Source organism: Bombina bombina, chromosome 10 (genome assembly GCF_027579735.1).
Source record: "Bombina bombina isolate aBomBom1 chromosome 10, aBomBom1.pri, whole genome shotgun sequence".
In the NCBI taxonomy this organism is placed as follows: domain Eukaryota; kingdom Metazoa; phylum Chordata; class Amphibia; order Anura; family Bombinatoridae; genus Bombina; species Bombina bombina.
In genome coordinates this window covers 160,156,094-160,177,157 of record NC_069508.1, presented here as the reverse complement: position 1 = coordinate 160,177,157, position 21,064 = coordinate 160,156,094, and the positions used below count along the sequence as shown (strand labels likewise).

At 39.2% G+C, this 21,064-nt stretch overlaps 1 protein-coding gene across 1 annotated transcript in view; it reads left to right on the top strand.

Moving 5' to 3' along the window:
* The window catches only part of ACOT11 (acyl-CoA thioesterase 11), a 106,273-nt gene extending 85,209 nt beyond the window's left edge, over positions 1 to 21,064 (top strand). Inside the window, exons 13-16 of the mRNA XM_053693434.1 lie at positions 11,255 to 11,388; positions 13,289 to 13,420; positions 14,239 to 14,365; positions 18,776 to 21,064. Of these exons, the coding sequence (XP_053549409.1) occupies positions 11,255 to 11,388; positions 13,289 to 13,420; positions 14,239 to 14,365; positions 18,776 to 18,961 (579 nt within the window). The 3' untranslated portion in view covers positions 18,962 to 21,064. The remainder of the gene's footprint in view (positions 1 to 11,254; positions 11,389 to 13,288; positions 13,421 to 14,238; positions 14,366 to 18,775) is intronic.

The following is a 21,064-nucleotide window of genomic DNA, read 5'->3' as shown; positions in this document are numbered from 1 at the left end:
TTTGAACCCTTACATTCCGTAGATATTAAATTATTATCTTGGAAAGTTTTGTTTTTGGTTGCAATTTCTTCTGCTAGAAGAGTTTCTGAGTTATCTGCTCTGCAGTGTTCTCCGCCCTATCTGGTGTTCCATGCAGATAAGGTGGTTTTGCGTACTAAGCCTGGTTTTCTTCCGAAAGTTGTTTCCAACAAGAATATTAACCAGGAGATAGTTGTACCTTCTTTGTGTCCGAATCCAGTTTCAAAGAAGGAACGTTTGTTACACAATTTGAACGTAGTCCGTGCTCTAAAATTCTATTTAGAGGCCACTAAAGATTTCAGACAAACATCTTCTTTGTTTGTTGTTTATTCTGGTAAAAGGAGAGGTCAAAAAGCAACTTCTACCTCTCTTTCTTTTTGGCTTAAAAGCATTATCCGATTGGCTTATGAGACTGCCGGACGGCAGCCTCCTGAAAGAATCACAGCTCATTCCACTAGGGCTGTGGCTTCCACATGGGCCTTCAAGAACGAGGCTTCTGTTGACCAGATATGTAAGGCAGCGACTTGGTCTTCACTGCACACTTTTGCCAAATTTTACAAATTTGATACTTTTGCTTCTTCGGAGGCTATTTTTGGGAGAAAGGTTTTGCAAGCCGTGGTGCCTTCCATTTAGGTGACCTGATTTGCTCCCTCCCTTCATCCGTGTCCTAAAGCTTTGGTATTGGTTCCCACAAGTAAGGATGACGCCGTGGACCGGACACATCTATGTTGGAGAAAACAGAATTTATGCTTACCTGATAAATTACTTTCTCCAACGGTGTGTCCGGTCCACGGCCCGCCCTGGTTTTTTTAATCAGGTCTGATGAATTATTTTTTCTAACTACAGTCACCACGGTATCATATGGTTTCTCCTATGCATATTTCCTCCTGTACGTCGGTCGAATGACTGGGGTAGGCGGAGCCTAGGAGGGATCATGTGACCAGCTTTGCTGGGCTCTTTGCCATTTCCTGTTGGGGAAGAGAATATCCCACAAGTAAGGATGACGCCGTGGACCGGACACACCGTTGGAGAAAGTAATTTATCAGGTAAGCATAAATTCTGTTTTTTTGGAAAGGTAGCCAAAAGTGCAAACCTGTTAAAAGACTCTTGTCTCAAATTGCAAAGTTAACAAGGTACCTTGTTAGTGCAGTGTTTCCTTTGAAAAACGTTATGTTGTACTTTCAACGATAAAATAGAGGTAATAAACAGATACCTCGGATTAGGATGGCTCTTTTACACTGCTTCCAAGCAGAGAATCTTTACGGTTTTTGGTTTCAAAATTTGCTGTAATTGCAATATATTTAGGTAGAGACCCGATTATGAATCAAATTATACACGCTTATGCTGCTATAATATTCTTTACAAAGATCATAAAAGATATACCTTAAAATTAACTTTACTCACAATAAATCACATTAAAATACCACAATAAAATATCAGCGGTTGTATATATTATTAATGCAAACAGCCAATGTATATGCCAATATGTCTGACCTGAAATAACCTCTTATTTAGCTAAAATAAGACAAATTCTAATATATATATATATATATATATATATATATATATATATATATATATGTAAATAGATTAATACACACCAGAGAGATTTACTTACAATCATAAGCCTGACTTAGAGATATGAAATACAAATAACCTTTATCTGGAAAATGAAATTATTTGGCATTAATGTGACTTGCCAAGACTACACAGGACTATGGATTAAAATACAAAGTGCCCTTTTAAAATTACTAACTTAAATTAAACTGTAGCAACAATGAATGTATTTGCTTTAAAATATTAAATTATAGTCATACGTTACCACATTACCAAATGATTATTCAGTTTCCAGAATTTCTTGTGGGTCATCTAAGAAGGATTTATCCACTATGTGTAAAGTTACAGGCCTCAAAATTGCTAATCTTCCTTTGTTAAAGAAAGTGCCCCAAAATGAAAGAGAAACATAATTTATGTAAAAACTTACCTGATAAATTCATTTCTTTCATATTAGCAAGAGTCCATGAGCTAGTGACGTATGGGATATACATTCCTACCAGGAGGGGCAAAGTTTCCCAAACCTCAAAATGCCTATAAATACACCCCTCACCACACCCACAATTCAGTTTAACGAATAGCCAAGAAGTGGGGTGATAAAAAAGTGCGAAAGCATATAAAATAAGGAATTGGAATAATTGTGCTTTATACAAAATCATAACCACCACAAAAAAAGGGCGGGCCTCATGGACTCTTGCTAATATGAAAGAAATTAATTTATCAGGTAAGTTCTTACATAAATTATGTTTTCTTTCATGTAATTAGCAAGAGTCCATGAGCTAGTGACGTATGGGATAATGATTACCCAAGATGTGGATCTTTCCACACAAGAGTCACTAGAGAGGGAGGGATAAAATAAAGACAGCCAATTCCTGCTGAAAATAATCCACACCCAAAATAAAGTTTAATGAAAAACATAAGCAGAAGATTCAAACTGAAACCGCTGCCTGAAGTACTTTTCTACCAAAAACTGCTTCAGAAGAAGAAAATACATCAAAATGGTAGAATTTAGTAAAAGTATGCAAAGAGGACCAAGTTGCTGCTTTGCAAATCTGATCAACCGAAGCTTCATTCCTAAACGCCCAGGAAGTAGAAACTGACCTAGTAGAATGAGCTGTAATCCTCTGAGGCGGAGTTTTACCCGACTCAACATAGGCAAGATGAATTAAAGATTTCAACCAAGATGCCAAAGAAATGGCAGAAGCTTTCTGGCCTTTTCTAGAACCAGAAAAGATAACAAATAGACTAGAAGTCTTTCGGAAAGATTTAGTAGCTTCAACATAATATTTCAAAGCTCTAACAACATCCAAAGAATGCAACTATTTCTCCTTAGAATTCTTAGGATTAGGACATAATGAAGGAACCACAATTTCTCTACTAATGTTGTTGGAATTCACAACTTTAGGTAAAAATTCAAAAGAAGTTCGCAACACCGCCTTATCCTGATGAAAAATCAGAAAAGGAGACTCACAAGAAAGAGCAGATAATTCAGAAACTCTTCTGGCAGAAGAGATGGCCAAAAGGAACAAAACTTTCCAAGAAAGTAACTTAATGTCCAATGAATGCATAGGTTCAAACGGAGGAGCTTGAAGAGCCCCCAGAACCAAATTCAAACTCCAAGGAGGAGAAATTGACTTAATGACAGGTTTTATACGAACCAAAGCTTGTACAAAACAATGAATATCAGGAAGAATAGCAATCTTCCTGTGAAAAAGAACAGAAAGAGCAGAGATTTGTCCTTTCAAGGAACTTGCGGACAAACCCTTATCTAAACCATCCTGAAGAAACTGTGAAATTCTCGGTATTCTAAAAGGATGCCAAGAAAAATGATGAGAAAGACACCAAGAAATATAAGTCTTCCAGACTCTATAATATATCTCTCTAGATACAGATTTACGAGCCTGTAACATAGTATTAATCACAGAGTCAGAGAAACCTCTTTGACCAAGAATCAAGCGTTCAATCTCCATACCTTTAAATTTAAGGATTTCAGATCCTGATGGAAAAAAGGACCTTGAGACAGAAGGTCTGGTCTTAACGGAAGAGTCCACGGTTGGCAAGAGGCCACCCGGACAAGATCCGCATACCAAAACCTGTGAGGCCATGCCGGAGCTACCAGCAGAACAAACGAGCATTCCTTCAGAATCTTGGAGATTACTCTTGGAAGAAGAACTAGAGGCGGAAAGATATAGGCAGGATGATACTTCCAAGGAAGTGATAATGCATCCACTGCCTCCGCCTGAGGATCCCGGGATCTGGACAGATACCTGGGAAGTTTCTTGTTTAGATGAGACGCCATCAGATCTATTTCTGGAAGTTCCCACATTTGAACAATCTGAAGAAATACCTCTGGGTGAAGAGACCATTCGCCCAGATGCAACGTTTGGCGACTGAGATAATCCGCTTCCCAATTGTCTATACCTGGGATATGAACCGCAGAGATTAGACAGGAGCTGGATTCCGCCCAAACCAAAATTTGAGATACTTCTTTCATAGCCAGAGGACTGTGAGTCCCTCCTTGATGATTGATGTATGCCACAGTTGTGACATTGTCTGTCTGAAAACAAATGAACGATTCTCTCTTCAGAAGAGGCCAAAACTGAAGAGCTCTGAAAATTGCACGGAGTTCCAAAATATTGATCGGTAATCTCACCTCCTGAGATTCCCAAACTCCTTGTGCCGTCAGAGATCCCCACACAGCTCCCCAACCTGTGAGACTTGCATCTGTTGAAATTACAGTCCAGGTCGGAAGCACAAAAGAAGCCCCCTGAATTAAACAATGGTGATCTGTCCACCACGTTAGAGAGTGTCGAACAATCGGTTTTAAAGATATTAATTGAGATATCTTTGAGTAATCCTTGCACCATTGATTCAGCATACAGAGCTGAAGAGGTCGCATGTGAAAACGAGCAAAGGGGATCGCGTCCGATGCAGCAGTCATAAGACCTAGAATTTCCATGCATAAGGCTACCGAAGGGAATGATTGTGACTGAAGGTTTCGACAAGCTGCAATCAATTTTAGACGTCTCTTGTCTGTTAAAGACAGAGTCATGGACACTGAATCTATCTGGAAACCCAGAAAGGTTACCCTTGTCTGAGGAATCAAAGAACTTTTTGGTAAATTGATCCTCCAACCATGATCTTGAAGAAACAACACAAGTCGATTCGTATGAGATTCTGCTAAATGTAAAGACTGAGCAAGTACCAAGATATCGTCCAAATAAGGAAATACCACAATACCCTGTTCTCTGATTACAGATAGAAGGGCACCGAGAACCTTTGTAAAAATTCTTGGAGCTGTAGCTAGGCCAAACGGCAGAGCCACAAACTGGTAATGCTTGTCCAGAAAAGAGAATCTCAGAAACTGATAATGATCTGGATGAATCGGAATATGCAGATATGCATCATGTAAATCTATTGTGGACATATAATTCCCTTGCTGAACAAAAGGCAAGATAGTCCTTACAGTTACCATCTTGAACGTTGGTATCCTTACATAACGATTCAATATTTTTAGATCCAGAACTGGTCTGAAGGAATTCTCCTTCTTTGGTACAATGAAGAGATTTGAATAAAACCCCATCCCCTGTTCCGGAACTGGAACTGGCATAATTACTCCAGCCAACTCTAGATCTGAAACACAATTCAGAAATGCTTGAGCTTTTACTGGATTTACTGGGACACGGGAAAGAAAAAATCTCTTTGCAGGAGGTCTCATCTTGAAACCAATTCTGTACCCTTCTGAAACAATGTTCTGAATCCAAAGATTGTGAACAGAATTGATCCAAATTTCTTTGAAAAAACGTAACCTGCCCCCTACCAGCTGAGCTGGAATGAGGGCCGCACCTTCATGTGGACTTAGAAGCAGGCTTTGCCTTTCTAGCAGGCTTGGATTTATTCCAGACTGGAGATGGTTTCCAAACTGAAACTGCTCCTGAGGATGAAGGATCAGGCTTTTGTTCTTTGTTGAAACGAAAGGAACGAAAACGATTATTAGCCCTGTTTTTACCTTTAGATTTTTTATCCTGTGGTAAAAAAGTTCCTTTCCCACCAGTAACAGTTGAGATAATAGAATCCAACTGAGAACCAAATAACTTGTTACCCTGGAAAGAAATGGAAAGTAGAGTTGATTTAGAAGCCATATCAGCATTCCAAGTCTTAAGCCATAAAGCTCTTCTAGCTAAAATAGCTAGAGACATAAACCTGACATCAACTCTGATAATATCAAAAATGGCATCACAAATAAAATTATTAGCATGCTGAAGAAGAAGAATAATATAATGAGAATCATGATTTGTTACTTGTTGCGCTAAAGTTTCCAACCAAAAAGTTGAAGCTGCAGCAACATCAGCCAATGATATAACAGGTCTAAGAAGATTACCTGAACACAGATAAGCTTTTCTTAGAAAGGATTCAATTTTCCTATCTAAAGGATCTTTAAACGAAGTACCATCTGACGTAGGAATAGTAGTACGTTTAGCAAGGGTAGAAATAGCCCCATCAACTTTAGGGATTTTGTCCCAAAATTCTAACCGGTCAGACGGTACAGGATATAATTGCTTAAAACGTTTAGAAGGAGTAAATGAATTACCCAATTTATCCCATTCTTTGGAAATTACTGCAGAAATAGCATTAGGAACAGGAAAAACTTCTGGAATAACCACAGGAGATTTAAATACCTTATCTAAACGTTTAGAATTAGTATCAAGAGGACCAGAATCCTCTATTTCTAAAGCAATTAGTACTTCTTTAAGTAAAGAACGAATAAATTCCATTTTAAATAAATATGAAGATTTATCAGCATCAATCTCTGAGACAGAATCCTCTGAACCAGAAGAGTCATCAGAATCAGAATGATGATGTTCATTTAAAAATTCATCTGTAGGGAGAGAAGTTTTAAAAGATTTTTTACGTTTACTAGAAGGAGAAATAACAGACATAGCCTTCTTGATGGATTCAGAAACAAAATCTCTTATGTTATCAGGAACATTCTGCACCTTAGATGTTGAAGGAACTGCAACAGACAATGGTACTTTACTAAAGGAAATATTATCTGCATTAACAAGTTTGTCATGACAATTAATACAAACAACAGCCGGAGGAATAGCTACCAAAAATTTACAGCAGATACACTTAGCTTTGGTAGATCCAGCACTAGACAGCGATTTTCCTGTAGTATCTTCTGACTCAGATGCAACGTGAGGCATCTTGCAATATGTAAGAGAAAAAACAACATATAAAGCAAAATTGATCAAATTCCTTAAATGACAGTTTCAGGAATGGGAAAAAATGCCAAAGAACAAGCTTCTAGCAACCAGAAGCAATGAAAAATGAGACTAAAATAATGTGGAGACAAAAGCGACGCCCATATTTTTTAGCGCCAAATCAGACGCCCACATTATTTGGCGCCTAAATGCTTTTGGCTCCAAAAATGACGCCACATCCGGAACGCCGACATTTTTGGCGCAAAATAACGTCAAAAAAATGACTCAACTTCCGGCGACACGTATGACGCCGGAAACGGAAAAGAATTTTTGCGCCAAAAAAGTCCGCGCCAAGAATGACGCAATAAAATGAAGCATTTTCAGCCCCCGCGAGCCTAACAGCCCACAGGGAAAAAAGAGTCAAATTTTTGAAGGTAAGAAAAAATGATTAATTCAAATGCATTATCCCAAATATGAAACTGACTGTCTGAAAAATAAGGAAAGTTGAACATTCTGAGTCAAGGCAAATAAATGTTTGAATACATATATTTAGAACTTTATAAACAAAGTACCCAACCATAGCTTAGAGTGTCACAGAAAATAAGATTTACTTACCCCAGGACACTCATCTACATGTTTGTAGAAAGCCAAACCAGTACTGAAACGAGAATCAGCAGAGGTAATGGTATATATAAGAGTATATCGTCGATCTGAAAAGGGAGGTAAGAGATGAATCTCTACGACCGATAACAGAGAACCTATGAAATAGACCCCGTAGAAGGAGATCACTGCATTCAAATAGGCAATACTCTCCTCACATCCCTCTGACATTCACTGCACGCTGAGAGGAAAACCGGACTCCAACTTGCTGCGGAGCGCATATCAACGTAGAATCTAGCACAAACTTACTTCACCACCTCCATCGGAGGCAACGTTTGTAAAACTGAATTGTGGGTGTGGTGAGGGGTGTATTTATAGGCATTTTGAGGTTTGGGAAACTTTGCCCCTCCTGGTAGGAATGTATATCCCATACGTCACTAGCTCATGGACTCTTGCTAATTACATGAAAGAAATATACTTGACACACAGCCTGTGTATTTTCCTCTCCAAAACGTATGCTTATTTTGAGTCTGTGTGTCCTCTGTCTACTGTGTGTGTGGGTGCTTATCAAAGATATAGCCCCTCCTTCTTTTCTTTAATCATTCCCACAAGAGTTGGATAGGCCCTTACCAATGCTTGTCCCTGATTGGTTATTTAGGAGACACCTCCCTGATTGGCTTATTTGTTTTGGCATATGTTTTAAACAGTCAACTCGTTTGGCTGTCATACCAGTTTTAATCCACGAGGGGGGCAGCAGATAACCAGAAATGCAGTCTCACTATCAATACTGCTACAGCATAATATCTCACCTTAAAATGTTTATTCAATATACTATAATTTCTAGTATTAACAAACCACATGTTCCATGTGTATTGGATTATGTCATGCTATTTACCCTGAGCATTTCTTAAAAATGTGTTTTAAACCATAACCATATCTTCTATGAAAAAAGATTTAAAAGGACTATAATACCTTCATCAGGGACTCCAATTACTTTCTCAGTTATCTTAATGTCACATATATACCTTGCGATCAGCAATCAGATGTAATCTCACATAATTATATCTATACTGGACTATTTAACCCATATTAATATAAATATTGCATATCTGTACATCTTGTGCTGAGTGTATAAAAACATATGATACCATCCACAGCACCAATTACATATTCACTTATTAGATGCCTGAAAAATATAAAAATATGCTATCCATTTTTTTTAATTTTTTTTTTAATTTGTAATTTTTATTAGTTTTCTGATATAAAGTAGTGAAATATACAACATCTGTACGAAACAATCGTACATCAAATGCAAATAATCAGGACATAAACATAAGTATCAAAGATATAACATAAATATCTAAGAAGTGGGTGTCAATGTCTAAGCTGGACATAGGGTAGCTTCGAGGGGGGGGGGGAGGGAGGGAAGTATTCTGAGGTAACATTAGAAAAAGAGGGCCCCTTCAGGTATATAAGGGTAAGGTCGGGTCTTCTGCCTACGTAGTTAGGGATGTGCTGTCATCTAGGTGTCGAAGGCGGGGAGCCAGAGCGTATCGAACCTGTTTTTCCAATCGGACCATACCAGTTCGAAGAAATCAATCCTACCCGAGGTATAATAGATACTCTTCTCCATAGAGTACATGTATGCCATAGTAGATATAATATCCGACCAGGCTGGGGGGAGGGATTTTTTCCAAGATCTCGCTATATTAAGCTTTATAGCGGATATGCTATCCATTTTGAAACAAGTTGATTAAACATTTTATATTTAAGTTATCAAATATTTATCTAACATATGTTACTGTTAGGCCTCTTTTCATAGATCCACAAATTATATACATTTTTATACAATACTGAGGTATATTTTACTTGAAATTTAAACATAAGTTGTACTTTAAAATGAATTTCAAAGTTACAATGCAAAATGTGTTTCTGCTTAGCCAGTTTGATGTGTTTCTGAGTTTAGGGGCAATTAACAGGCCTGTGCTAATTACTATATCTTCAGAATTTCATTTGCATATCTGACTTATGTAGAGAATCTTGTCTCCAACATCCCAGGTTGCATCCATGCTTGGTTAATTATCAGGCCCATGTAATGACCCCAATGTGGAGTTATGAGCTTCAAAGGCTAAATTAATTTAGAGATTTAAATCTGGGAAGGCTATACAACAATAATTCATTAGAAATTACCTCTCTTCTGCGACAGTGATCAAAGGCTCTTGAGATGTGACATTATCTCTTATAGTTTGGGACCAATGTTTGTTCTTTTTAGAAGTCCTGTCTATTTCTTTTGTTCTACAAGTCTGCAGTTGAGAATAAAAGGGAGGGGTTGATATCGCCCATTCCAGTGTTTGTTCACAATGCAGCTAAATCAATTCATAGTTGATATTAGCTAGAAGAGATATTGAATTATGTGATATCTAATGCTACTCAGCCATACCCTGACAGTCTGCAATGAGATCTGGGCTATAGCCATGGAATGTCTGCAGTGTGGTCTGGGCTATAGCCATTGGATGTCTGCAGTGTAGTCTGGGCTATAGCCATGGGATGTCTGCAGTGTGGGCTGGGCTATAGCCAGGGTATATCTGCTGTTTGGCTTGGGCTATAGCCATGGGATATCTGCAGTGCGGTCTGGGCTATAGCCATGGGATATCCTGTTTGGCTTGGGCTATAGCCATGGGATATCTGCAGTGTGGTCTGGGCTATAGCCATGGGATATCTGCAGTGTGGTCTGGGCTATAGCCATGGGATATCTGCAGTGTGGTCTGGGCTATAGCCATTGGATGTCTGCAGTGTGGTCTGGGCTATAGCCATTGGATGTCTGCAGTGTGGTCTGGGCTATAGCCATTGGATGTTTGCAGTGTGGTCTGGGCTATAGCCATTGGATGTCTGCAGTGTGGTCTGGGCTATAGCCATGGGATATCTGCAGTGTGGTCTGGGCTATAGCCATGGGATATCTGCAGTGTGGTCTGGGCTATAGCCATTGGATGTCTGCAGTGTGGTCTGGGCTATAGCCATTGGATGTCTGCAGTGTGGTCTGGGCTATAGCCATGGGATATCTGCAGTGTGGTCTGGGCTATAGCCATGGGATATCTGCAGTGTGGTCTGGGCTATAGCCATGGGATATCTGCAGTGTGGTCTGGGCTATAGCCATGGGATATCTGCAGTGTGGTCTGGGCTATAGCCATTGGATGTCTGCAGTGTGGTCTGGGCTATAGCCATTGGATGTCTGCAGTGTGGTCTGGGCTATAGCCATTGGATGTTTGCAGTGTGGTCTGGGCTATAGCCATTGGATGTCTGCAGTGTGGTCTGGGCTATAGCCATTGGATGTCTGCAGTGTGGTCTGGGCTATAGCCATGGGATATCTGCAGTGTGGTCTGGGCTATAGCCATGGGATATCTGCAGTGTGGTCTGGGCTATAGCCATGGGATGTCTGCAGTGTGGTCTGGGCTATAGCCATGGGATATCTGCAGTGTGGTCTGGGCTATAGCCATTGGATGTCTGCAGTGTGGTCTGGGCTATAGCCATTGGATGTCTGCAGTGTGGTCTGGGCTATAGCCATGGGATATCTGCAGTGTGGCTGGGCTATAGCCATGGGATATCTGCTGTTTGGCTTGGGCTATAGCCCTCTGGGATCTTCATTCTCTGCTGTGCCATGCACATGTACATCTTCTCTCTGCCAATGGTCAGATTGCTGGAATGTTACACCTTTTGGGTAATTGTATTTATCCTGGGTATCCATTTAGAATATGAATTGTACAAGTTATAATTTGTGCTTAATGAGGTTGATGTCTTTACTGATGTGAACCAATAATTCAATTCTTTGACAAATTAATTTAGTACATCCCTTTTACAATCTTATGTGCCATTTTTTCCAGGTTCGATTATACACTCTGGAGGACAATCACTTTCTGTCCTTCAAGGTAGAAATGACTGTGTCTATTGAAGCCAGGAAAGCCTTCATCCTGCTTTCTGACCTGAGGCGAAGGAGCCAGTGGGATTCCTATTACCAGTGAGTTGTCTAGAATACAAAGTCGTATCAGCCTTGGTGGTCATATTACGCTCAAGTAACTAGAACATTTGCAGTTATTTTTTTTATTTTTTTTCTCTTGTTCATAAGTGAACTTGTATAGAAGAAGAGGAAATGTGTGAAAGTTACATGTGAGTGTCAGGAAGATAATGATTCTGGTGGGAGGGTCAGTATAATGTTCACTTACATAGGAAACATTTCCGGAGGGTGTTTTCAAGACCCTTATTATCTGTTTATTTTTGAGAGTACAATGCAATATATATGTAATGTTTTATTTATGTGTTTCATCTTCAAAAAAAAGTTTCCAATTTACTTCTGTTATCTTATTTGCTTTGTTCTCTTAGAATCCTTTGTTGAAAGGTAGGCTCAGGATCAGGGAGCTAGCTGCTGATTGGTGGCTTTACATACATACCCCTTGTCTTTGGCTCACTAAATGCGTTCAGCTGCTCCTAAGTATACTCTTCAACAAAGGATCCCAAGGGAATGAAGCAACTGATAACAGAAATACACTGGAAGGTTATTTAAAATGACATGATTTACTGTCCCTTGCTAACTGTTTCATATATAATTATACCATTTTGTATTTGTTGCATTTTTGTATTTATGTACTTTTGCATCATGTAAGGCATACTTAATGATAGTAATAATAATAATACCTGATTGGCATAACTATACTATATCTAGGATCCGTGTGAATTGTTTACTATTGAGTCTGGTTATTTGATATAATACATTGTGGAACTGTTTTCATCTAAAGTAAAACACATGATGCTGGGTCCTTAGCATTATGATTGGAGAGTTCTGGCTTAATGTTTACAGGTTTAGATCTTAGCTTGGAACAGGAAAGGGAGGCTAGGATGGAACTTTATAAAATGCGAGTCTCACACTTTCTTCAGCTCACAGAACTTCAGTAGTTAGGGTCTGTCTGCTCCTGTAGCTCTTACAGATCTCTCCCCTTAGTATGAGCATAGCTGATACTGAGCTCATCCTTTCTGATCCCGTATTCTAGCCACAGGGGATTTATTTGCTTCATGCCAACAGGAGAAACTGAGCTGCTCTGTGTGTTCCACATAACCCATCTGTGATTTCTCTATAATGACCAATACATGGCACTGTCATCTTGCCAATTCATATTTCTCACATGAGCAATGTGGCCACAGAAGCATTTATTGCCAGTTAACTGAGGAGTTCCCCATAATTTGAGTTTTAAGGCCTCCAGTTATATTACAACAGTTCAGTATAATAGTTAAAATTGATGGCATCAATATAATGGTTGCCAGTGGGCACAGTAATAAGTCACTGAAAGGATTGCTCGTTGGAAATGAGGTTTGAAGACCGTTGGTTGTTGTCCTAAATGGGCCACTGGTTAACAGATGATCAAGACCTGTATTATGGTCATTTCTAGTCAGAACATGAGACTAATGGTCCTTAGATAGAAGAGATCAGTGTAATAATTGGTAGAATATCTTTAGCTGTAATGCAGGTAGGGTGTAATTGCACAGGGTGTTTGTTCTGACTCAGTGACATGACTGTCATGCAGTGAGCAGCCAAGCTTTGTACACCTAACCTAGGCTGTAAAAAAAAAAAAATTGGGGTATTTGTAAAGCACGGCTAATCACCCGTAAGGGTCTCAAGGCGCTGCTCATTTTATCGACCTCGGAAGGATGAAAGGCTGAGTGGACCTCGCCTGGGATTGAACCCGCAACCCTTGGGTTGCTACAGAGCTCAGCCACAGTGCCTTAGCATGCTGAGCTATCTGTCCAGCTTTACATGAATAGCACCAACTGTAACATGTCAAACAATAAATACAAATACATAGATGTTTATTAAACTATGGCACTGTCTGTCAGTTTTACAGATAATTGGTTTGTGGTTTGTTTAGGAAATGTGAACTGGTCCAGCAAGTTGATGCAGATGATGCAATTTATCACGTAATAAGCACAGTACGGACAGCTGAGAATCGTCTGCAGGACTTTATCATCCTGGCTTCCCGGAGGCTGCCCTGTGACATGGGGTGAGGAGATTTTTTTTGCTTATAGATCTTTAGACATTATCTGCATGTTGGGGCTAAATGTAGAGCGCTCGTAGCCTTTATCTCCAGTAGCACTTTCATGTTAAAGGGACACTGAACACAATTTTTTTTATTTTGTGATTCAGATAGAGCATGCAATTTTAAGCAACTTTCTAATTTACTCCTATTATCAAATTTTCTTTGTTCTCTTGCTATCTTTAGTTTAAAAAGAAGGCATCTAAACTAAGGAGCCAGCCTTTTTTGGTTCAGAACACTGGACAGCACTTGTTTATTGGTGGGTGAATTTACCAAAAATGGGCCGGCATCTAAACTTACATTCTTGCTTTTTAAATAAAGATACCAAGAGAATGAAGAAAATTTGATAATAGGAGTAAATTAGAAAGTTGCTTAAAATTGCCTGCTCTATCTGAATCACGAAAGAAAAAATTTGGGTTCAGTGTCCCTTTAATATTTGTCCAAATGAAATGAAACAGATGAGACGAGGGCTGGGAAACCTATGTCACTAGTGCCCAAAGTGGGCTGTTTCATGAGCTGCAATTGTATTGCATAGTATATTAATTTCCTTATGAATCCAGGCTATATATACACAATTAAACTTGAGTTATAGACATATATTATGAATTTAATAGTTTCTTTAATGTCCTTTTTTGTTTTGCAAAGAACATACAATGTGCTCTTGAGATAATTTTCTTAGAAGAGTATTGGCAATTTGTACTCGCACTCAAGAAGTTTTACCATTTCTGAAGAAGATCATAAAAGTTTTGTCTGACCTAAGGTGCGTTTTCCTTGTTTTGTTTCAGGGACCCTCATGTTGTTGCATTTCGGTCGGTTACTCTCCCTTCTCATCCCCCAAGCCCCGACTATGTGCGTGCAGAAACCCTGTGTGCTGGCTTCGGTATCTGGGCAGAGGATGAGCACAGAACTAAGGTACTACATGATGCAGGGCTTGCTAGCTTTCTGCACCGGTCATTATGACACCTAGTAAGGTCCAGTTCTTATTGTATGATAAACAACTTTACAGCAGTGCCTAGATGCTCATGCGCCTTTACACACAGCTGCAGATATTTACTTGTGCAGAGGGATGTCTTCTGTCTCCTGTACACATCAAGCAGTTTGTCTAACAAACCAAATACAGCTTTACAGAACCTTCACATAAGTCATCAGGTAGAAAGATATCCCACTTCCCCAGGGTTGCTGTTCTCCTCTATACAGTTAAAGTTGGTGTAGATAATAAAGAATATACATAGAATAAACTGATAAAGTGTCTGTTAAACAACTGTTTGTGAATTTAATTTTCAACACTTAATCATTTAAAATGCTGCATATTTATTGATGCACATTTATTATAAAAAGCATGGACAGTTTGTGCAAACAACCAACCCCCCACACACACATACCAAGTACCACCACATGCATGTACACAAAACATTAAACCAACCCCCCCCACATACACATTCCAAGTACCACCACATGCATGTACACCCAACATTATACCAACAACCAACCCCCCCCACACACACACATTCCAAGTACTACCACATCATGCATGTATATTATTATTATGATATTTTATTTATGAAGCGTCAACATATTCCGCAGCGCTGTCCATGGATACAATTCATTTAAATAAAACAATGATATAAAACTTGTAAGAAACAGGACAAAATTTACAAACACATACAGGAGGAATTGAGGGCCCTATTCCCGTGGGAACTTACAATTCCACCCAACATTATACCAATAACCAACAAACATTCACATTCCAAGTACCACCACATGCATGTACACCCAACATTATACCAACACCCCCTCACACATTCCAAGTACTACCACATGCATATACACCCAACATTATACCAACAACCAACACACATTCACATTCCAAGTACCACCACATGCATATACACCCAACATTATACCAACAACCAACACACATACACATTCCAAGTACCACCACATGCATGTACACCCAACATTATACCAACAACCAACACACATACACATTCCAAGCACCACTACATGCATGTACACCCAGCATTATACCAACACCCCCCACACACACACACATTTCAAGTACCACCACATGCATATACACCCAACATCATACCAACAACCAACACACATATACATTCCATGTACCACCACATGGAAGTGCACCCAACATTATACCAACAACCAACACACATATACATTCCACATACCACCACATGCATGTACACCCAACATTATACCAACAACCAACACACATACACATTCCAAGTACCACCATATGCATGTACATCCAACATTATACCAACACACATACACATTCCACCACATGCATGTACACCCAACATTATACCAACAACCAACACACATACACATTTCAAATACCACTATATGCATGTACACCCAACATTATACCAACAACCAACACACATATACATTCCACATACCACCACATGCATGTACACCCAACATTATACCAACAACCAACACACATACACATTCCAAGTACCACCATATGCATGTACATCCAACATTATACCAACACACATACACATTCCACCACATGCATGTACACCCAACATTATACCAACAACCAACACACATACACATTTCAAATACCACTATATGCATGTACACCCAACATTATACCAACAACCAACCCCCCAAAACATTCCAAGTACCAACACAAGCATGTGCACCCAACATTATACCAAAAACCATCACCCCCACACACATTCCAAGGACCACCACATGCATATACACCCAACATTATACCAACAACCATCAGCCCCCCCCCCACACACACATTCCATGTACCACCACATGCATATACACCCAACATTATACCAACACACATACACATTTCAAGTACCACCACATGTATGTACACCCAACATTATACCATCAGCCAACACACATACACATTCCAAGTACCACAACATGCATGTACACCCAACATTATACCAGCAACCAACACACATACACATTCCAAGTATCACCACATGTATGTACACCCAACATTATACCAACAACCAATAAACACCCCAGACATACCAAGTACCATCACATGCATGTGCACACAACTTTATGCCAACAGACTCATTATCCTCAGACATAGTACCCCAGGACTGGTGTAAAGCTGATGTGGTGCCACTCTTTAAAAAGGGAAGCATGGCTGATCCAGAAAGCTATAGGCCAGTTATTGTCTGACCTTGATAGTGGGGAAGATACTTGAAGGGATTTTAAGGGATTGTATTGATGAGTATATTCATGTAAACAAGATTATGAGTTCAAATTAGCATGGTTTTATGAGAAATAGATGATGTCAAACTAACCTAATTAGATTCTACGAGGAAGTAAGTAAAAATATAGATACATGGGAATCAGTTGATGAGATATACTTGGATTTAGCTAAGGTGTTTGATACAGTGCCACAAGAGATTAATGTTCACAATTAAGGGACTGGGAATAGCTGAAAATGTTAGCTCATGGATAAATAACTGGGAAAAAGACAGGGAGCTGGGAATAGCTGAAAATGTTAGCTCATGGATAAATAGATAAAAGACAGGGAGCAATGAGTAGTAGTAAAGGGATCATACTCGGATTAGACAAAGGTAATCAGTGGAGTCCCCCAGGGATCAGTATTGGGCCCTGCTCTTTTTTAATATTTTTATTAATAACTTGGAGCAAAGATTATATAGCAACATTTCTATTTTTGCAAATAATACAAAGTTGTGTAAGGTCATTAGGTCAGGGCAGGATGAACTTATTTTACAAGGTAATCTACAAAAATTAGAGAAATGGGCAGGTAAATTGAAATTTAGATTTACTACTGGAAAATGCAAGGTTCTACATTTTGGAAGTAAAAATAAGCGGGCAATCTATTATTTAAATGGAACTAGACTTAGCCAAACAGAGGAGGAAATGGATTTGGGAGTAGTAATAGATAACAAGCTAAAGATGGGCACACAATGCAGGGCAGTGGCTTATAAGGATAAAAAGATACTAGCATGTATTAAAAGAGGCATTGATGCAAGGCAGGGAAGCATAATTCTGTCACTATATAAAGACCTCACCTTCAGTATGGAGTGCAGTTCTTGGGACCGATCTCAAAAAAAGATATTGCAGGCTTAGAAAAAGTTTACAGAAGGGTAACAAAGCTATAAGGGGGATGTAGAATTTAAACTATGAGAAGAGGTTAGCCAAACTGGGTCTGTTTTTCTCTACAAAAAAAGGCGCTTGAGAGGTGACATGTTTACTTTATATAAATATATTTAAGGCCCATATACAGAGATGGCAGAAGAAAATAGTCTGTGACAAGAGGTTACAATTTAAGGCTGAATGAAAGTAAATTTAATCTCCTGCAACATAAACTTTTTTTCACTGTAAGAGCAATCAAATTGTGTTACTCATTACCTGAGGAGGTAGTAAATGCCAAGATCTTTGATACATTTAAAATGGTTTAGATACATTTCTGGCTAGAAACGGAATTCAGGGATATAATTGCTTGTGTTAAACTGGTCACCTTTTTAAAGGGATTAATTTAAGCTCAACTGGAGTTTTTTTGTAAAAATATTAAGATTTGTATAGATTGAACTTGATGGACTTCTGTCTTTTTTCAATCTCATCTACTATGTTACACACAGAACACATACCAAGTACCACCACATGCATGTACACCCAACTTTATACCAACAACCAACACATGCATGTACACCCCACATTATACCAGCAGCCAACACATACCAAGTATCACATGCATGTACACCCCACATTATACCAGTAGTCAACACACACACACCACACATACCAACTACCCATACATGCATGTACACCCCGACATTATATCAACAGCCAACACACACACCAAGTACCACCATATGCATGTACACCCAACATTTTACCAGCAGCCAACACACGTACCAAGTACCACCACACACATGTACACCCAGTATTATACCAACAGCCACCACACAACCAATATACCAAATACCACCACACACGTACAGTCAACATTATACCAACAGCCGACATTCATACACACCTTACACGTTTCTGACAATGGACACAAATCATATCAAAATCCCATATATAATGTGTTCACCCAGGATATATAAACTACAAATCATTTTCAACCCCCCTAGAAGCACACCACTAGCCACATGTCCAAACGCATATACAATCCATGTTCTCCCATCCTGCAGATAATAGCAGTATAATTTCTAGAAGTCCACCTCACACCCAGGGATCATTACTTACATCTAACACAACTCTTACGTTCTGATTTAAAAGGAGTGATGAGCACCTGTCTGTCCATGTTTGATATGTTGTTTTTTGTGCTATTTTCAGATTTCCTATTATAACCAGTTTACTCCAGGCCTTGTGTCATACATAACAACCAATATTGCTGGACTCTCTTCAGACTTTTACACAACCTTTCAAGGCTGCGAGAGATTCCTCATGGAGAACAAATCTGACATTGCGTGTGAGATAGAGACACTAAGCCTGTGGTCGCCAGAGGAGTCCAACTTCTGACGGGAATCACCGTCTAATAAGAAGTGCTTTAATTTGGATAAAGTGTGTGCAATATATAGTTTAGGACATACAATACACAGTATGCGCATTGTGTGATGCTTATGTCACTCACAGGGAAACTAGGACACAAATAATGGGTGTTTATGTCAGATCATCTGTTACTTCTTGAGTAAAGATGAGTAAAGGTGGTGGATTATACTACTCAGCTATTTAACACATTCAGAATTGTTGCTCGTGAAATAAATACTCATAATTTCTACTCTGATAATAATATGAGGCGCTAATTCAGAAGTTCTAGATTTCAGAATAAGCACTCTAAATATCCACTTTTTAGTAAAAACTGGGATGCAGGATGTCACTGAAAGACAAGTTTTGTCTCAAGCATGTTAGGTTCTTCAGGTTTGTGGTGTTGGGCTTGGCTCCCTCCACCATGTGGAGCGTAAAAGGAAACTCTTAATTGTAAAGAGGAACATTCTCTTTTCTTAAACAATGGATTACCTGTGTCTGATAACCTTGCTATTGCTGTAACCTGCATCATTTTTTATTAGAAAGGGGCCCCCAAAAGGGCTTAGATACATTTTAAAAAGTGGCCCCCCACCATGACCCTATACATTATTAAGATTTATCAGAAGGCCAGTAATATTTAATTTGTATGTATTTTTTTGTATCAGCATTAAGGTTTTGTAAGAGGAAATTACTATATTAATAACAATGGCAACATCTAAGACTGGGTAACATTATATAGCAACATTATATACAGGGATGTAAAAGTATCACTGTAATTTATTAGTCAGGGGAAAAACTTACTAGTCCAGATTCCCTATAAACTTACTAGTCCATAGGAAGAAAGCATACTAGTCTATAGGGAGAAAATAACTTACTAGTCTAGAGAGAAAAACCGTACTAGTCTAGAGAGAGGAACCGTACTAGTCTAGAGAGAGGAACCGTACTAGTCTAGAGAGAGGAACCGTACTAGTCTAGAGAGAGGAACCCGTACTAGTCTAGAGAGAGGAACCGTACTAGTCTATAGGGAGAAAATAACTTACTAGTCTAGAGAGAGAAACCGTACTAGTCTAGAGAGAGGAACCGTACTAGTCTATAGGGAGAAAATGACTTACTAGTCTAGAGAGAGAAACCGTACTAATCTAGAGAGAGAGAAACCGTACGAGTCTAGAGAGAGAAACCGTACGAGTCTAGAGAGAGAAACTGTACGAGTCTAGAGAGAGAAACCGTACGAGTCTAGAGAGAGAAACCGTACGAGTCTAGAGAGAGAAACCGTACGAGTCTAGAGAGAGAAACCGTACGAGTCTAGAGAGAGAAACCGTACGAGTCTAGAGAGAGGAACCGTACTAGTCTAGAGAGAGAAACCGTACTAGTCTATAGGGAGAAAATACCGTACTAGTCTAGAGAGAGAAACCATACTAGTCTAGAGAGAGGAACCATACTAGTCTATAGGGAGAAAATAACTTACGAGTCTAGAGAGAGAAACCGTACGAGTCTAGAGAGAGAAACCGTACTAGTCTAGAGAGAAACCGTACTAGTCTAGAGAGAAACCGTACTAGTCTAGAGAGAGAAACCGTACTAGTCTAGAGAGAGGAACCGTACTAGTCTAGAGAGAGGAACCGTACTAGTCTAGAGAGAGGAACCGTACTAGTCTAGAGAGAGGAACCGTACTAGTCTATAGGGAGAAAATAACATACTAGTCTAGAGAGAGAAAACGTACTAGTCTAGAGAGAGAAAACGTACTAGTCTAGAGAGAGAAAACGTACTAGTCTAGAGAGAGAAAACGTACTAGTCTAGAGAGAGAAAACGTACTAGTCTAGAGAGAGGAACCGTACTAGTCTATAGGGAGAAAATACCGTACTAGTCTAGAGAGAGAAACCGTACTAGTCTAGAGAGAGGAACCGTACTAGTCTATAGGGAGAAAATAACTTACTAGTCTAGAGAGAGAAACCGTACGAGTCTAGAGAGAGAGAAACCGTACTAGTCTAGAGAGAGAAACCGTACTAGTCTAGAGAGAGAAACCGTACTAGTCTAGAGAGAGAAACCGTACTAGTCTAGAGAGAGGAACCATACTAGTCTAGAGAGAGGAACCGTACTAGT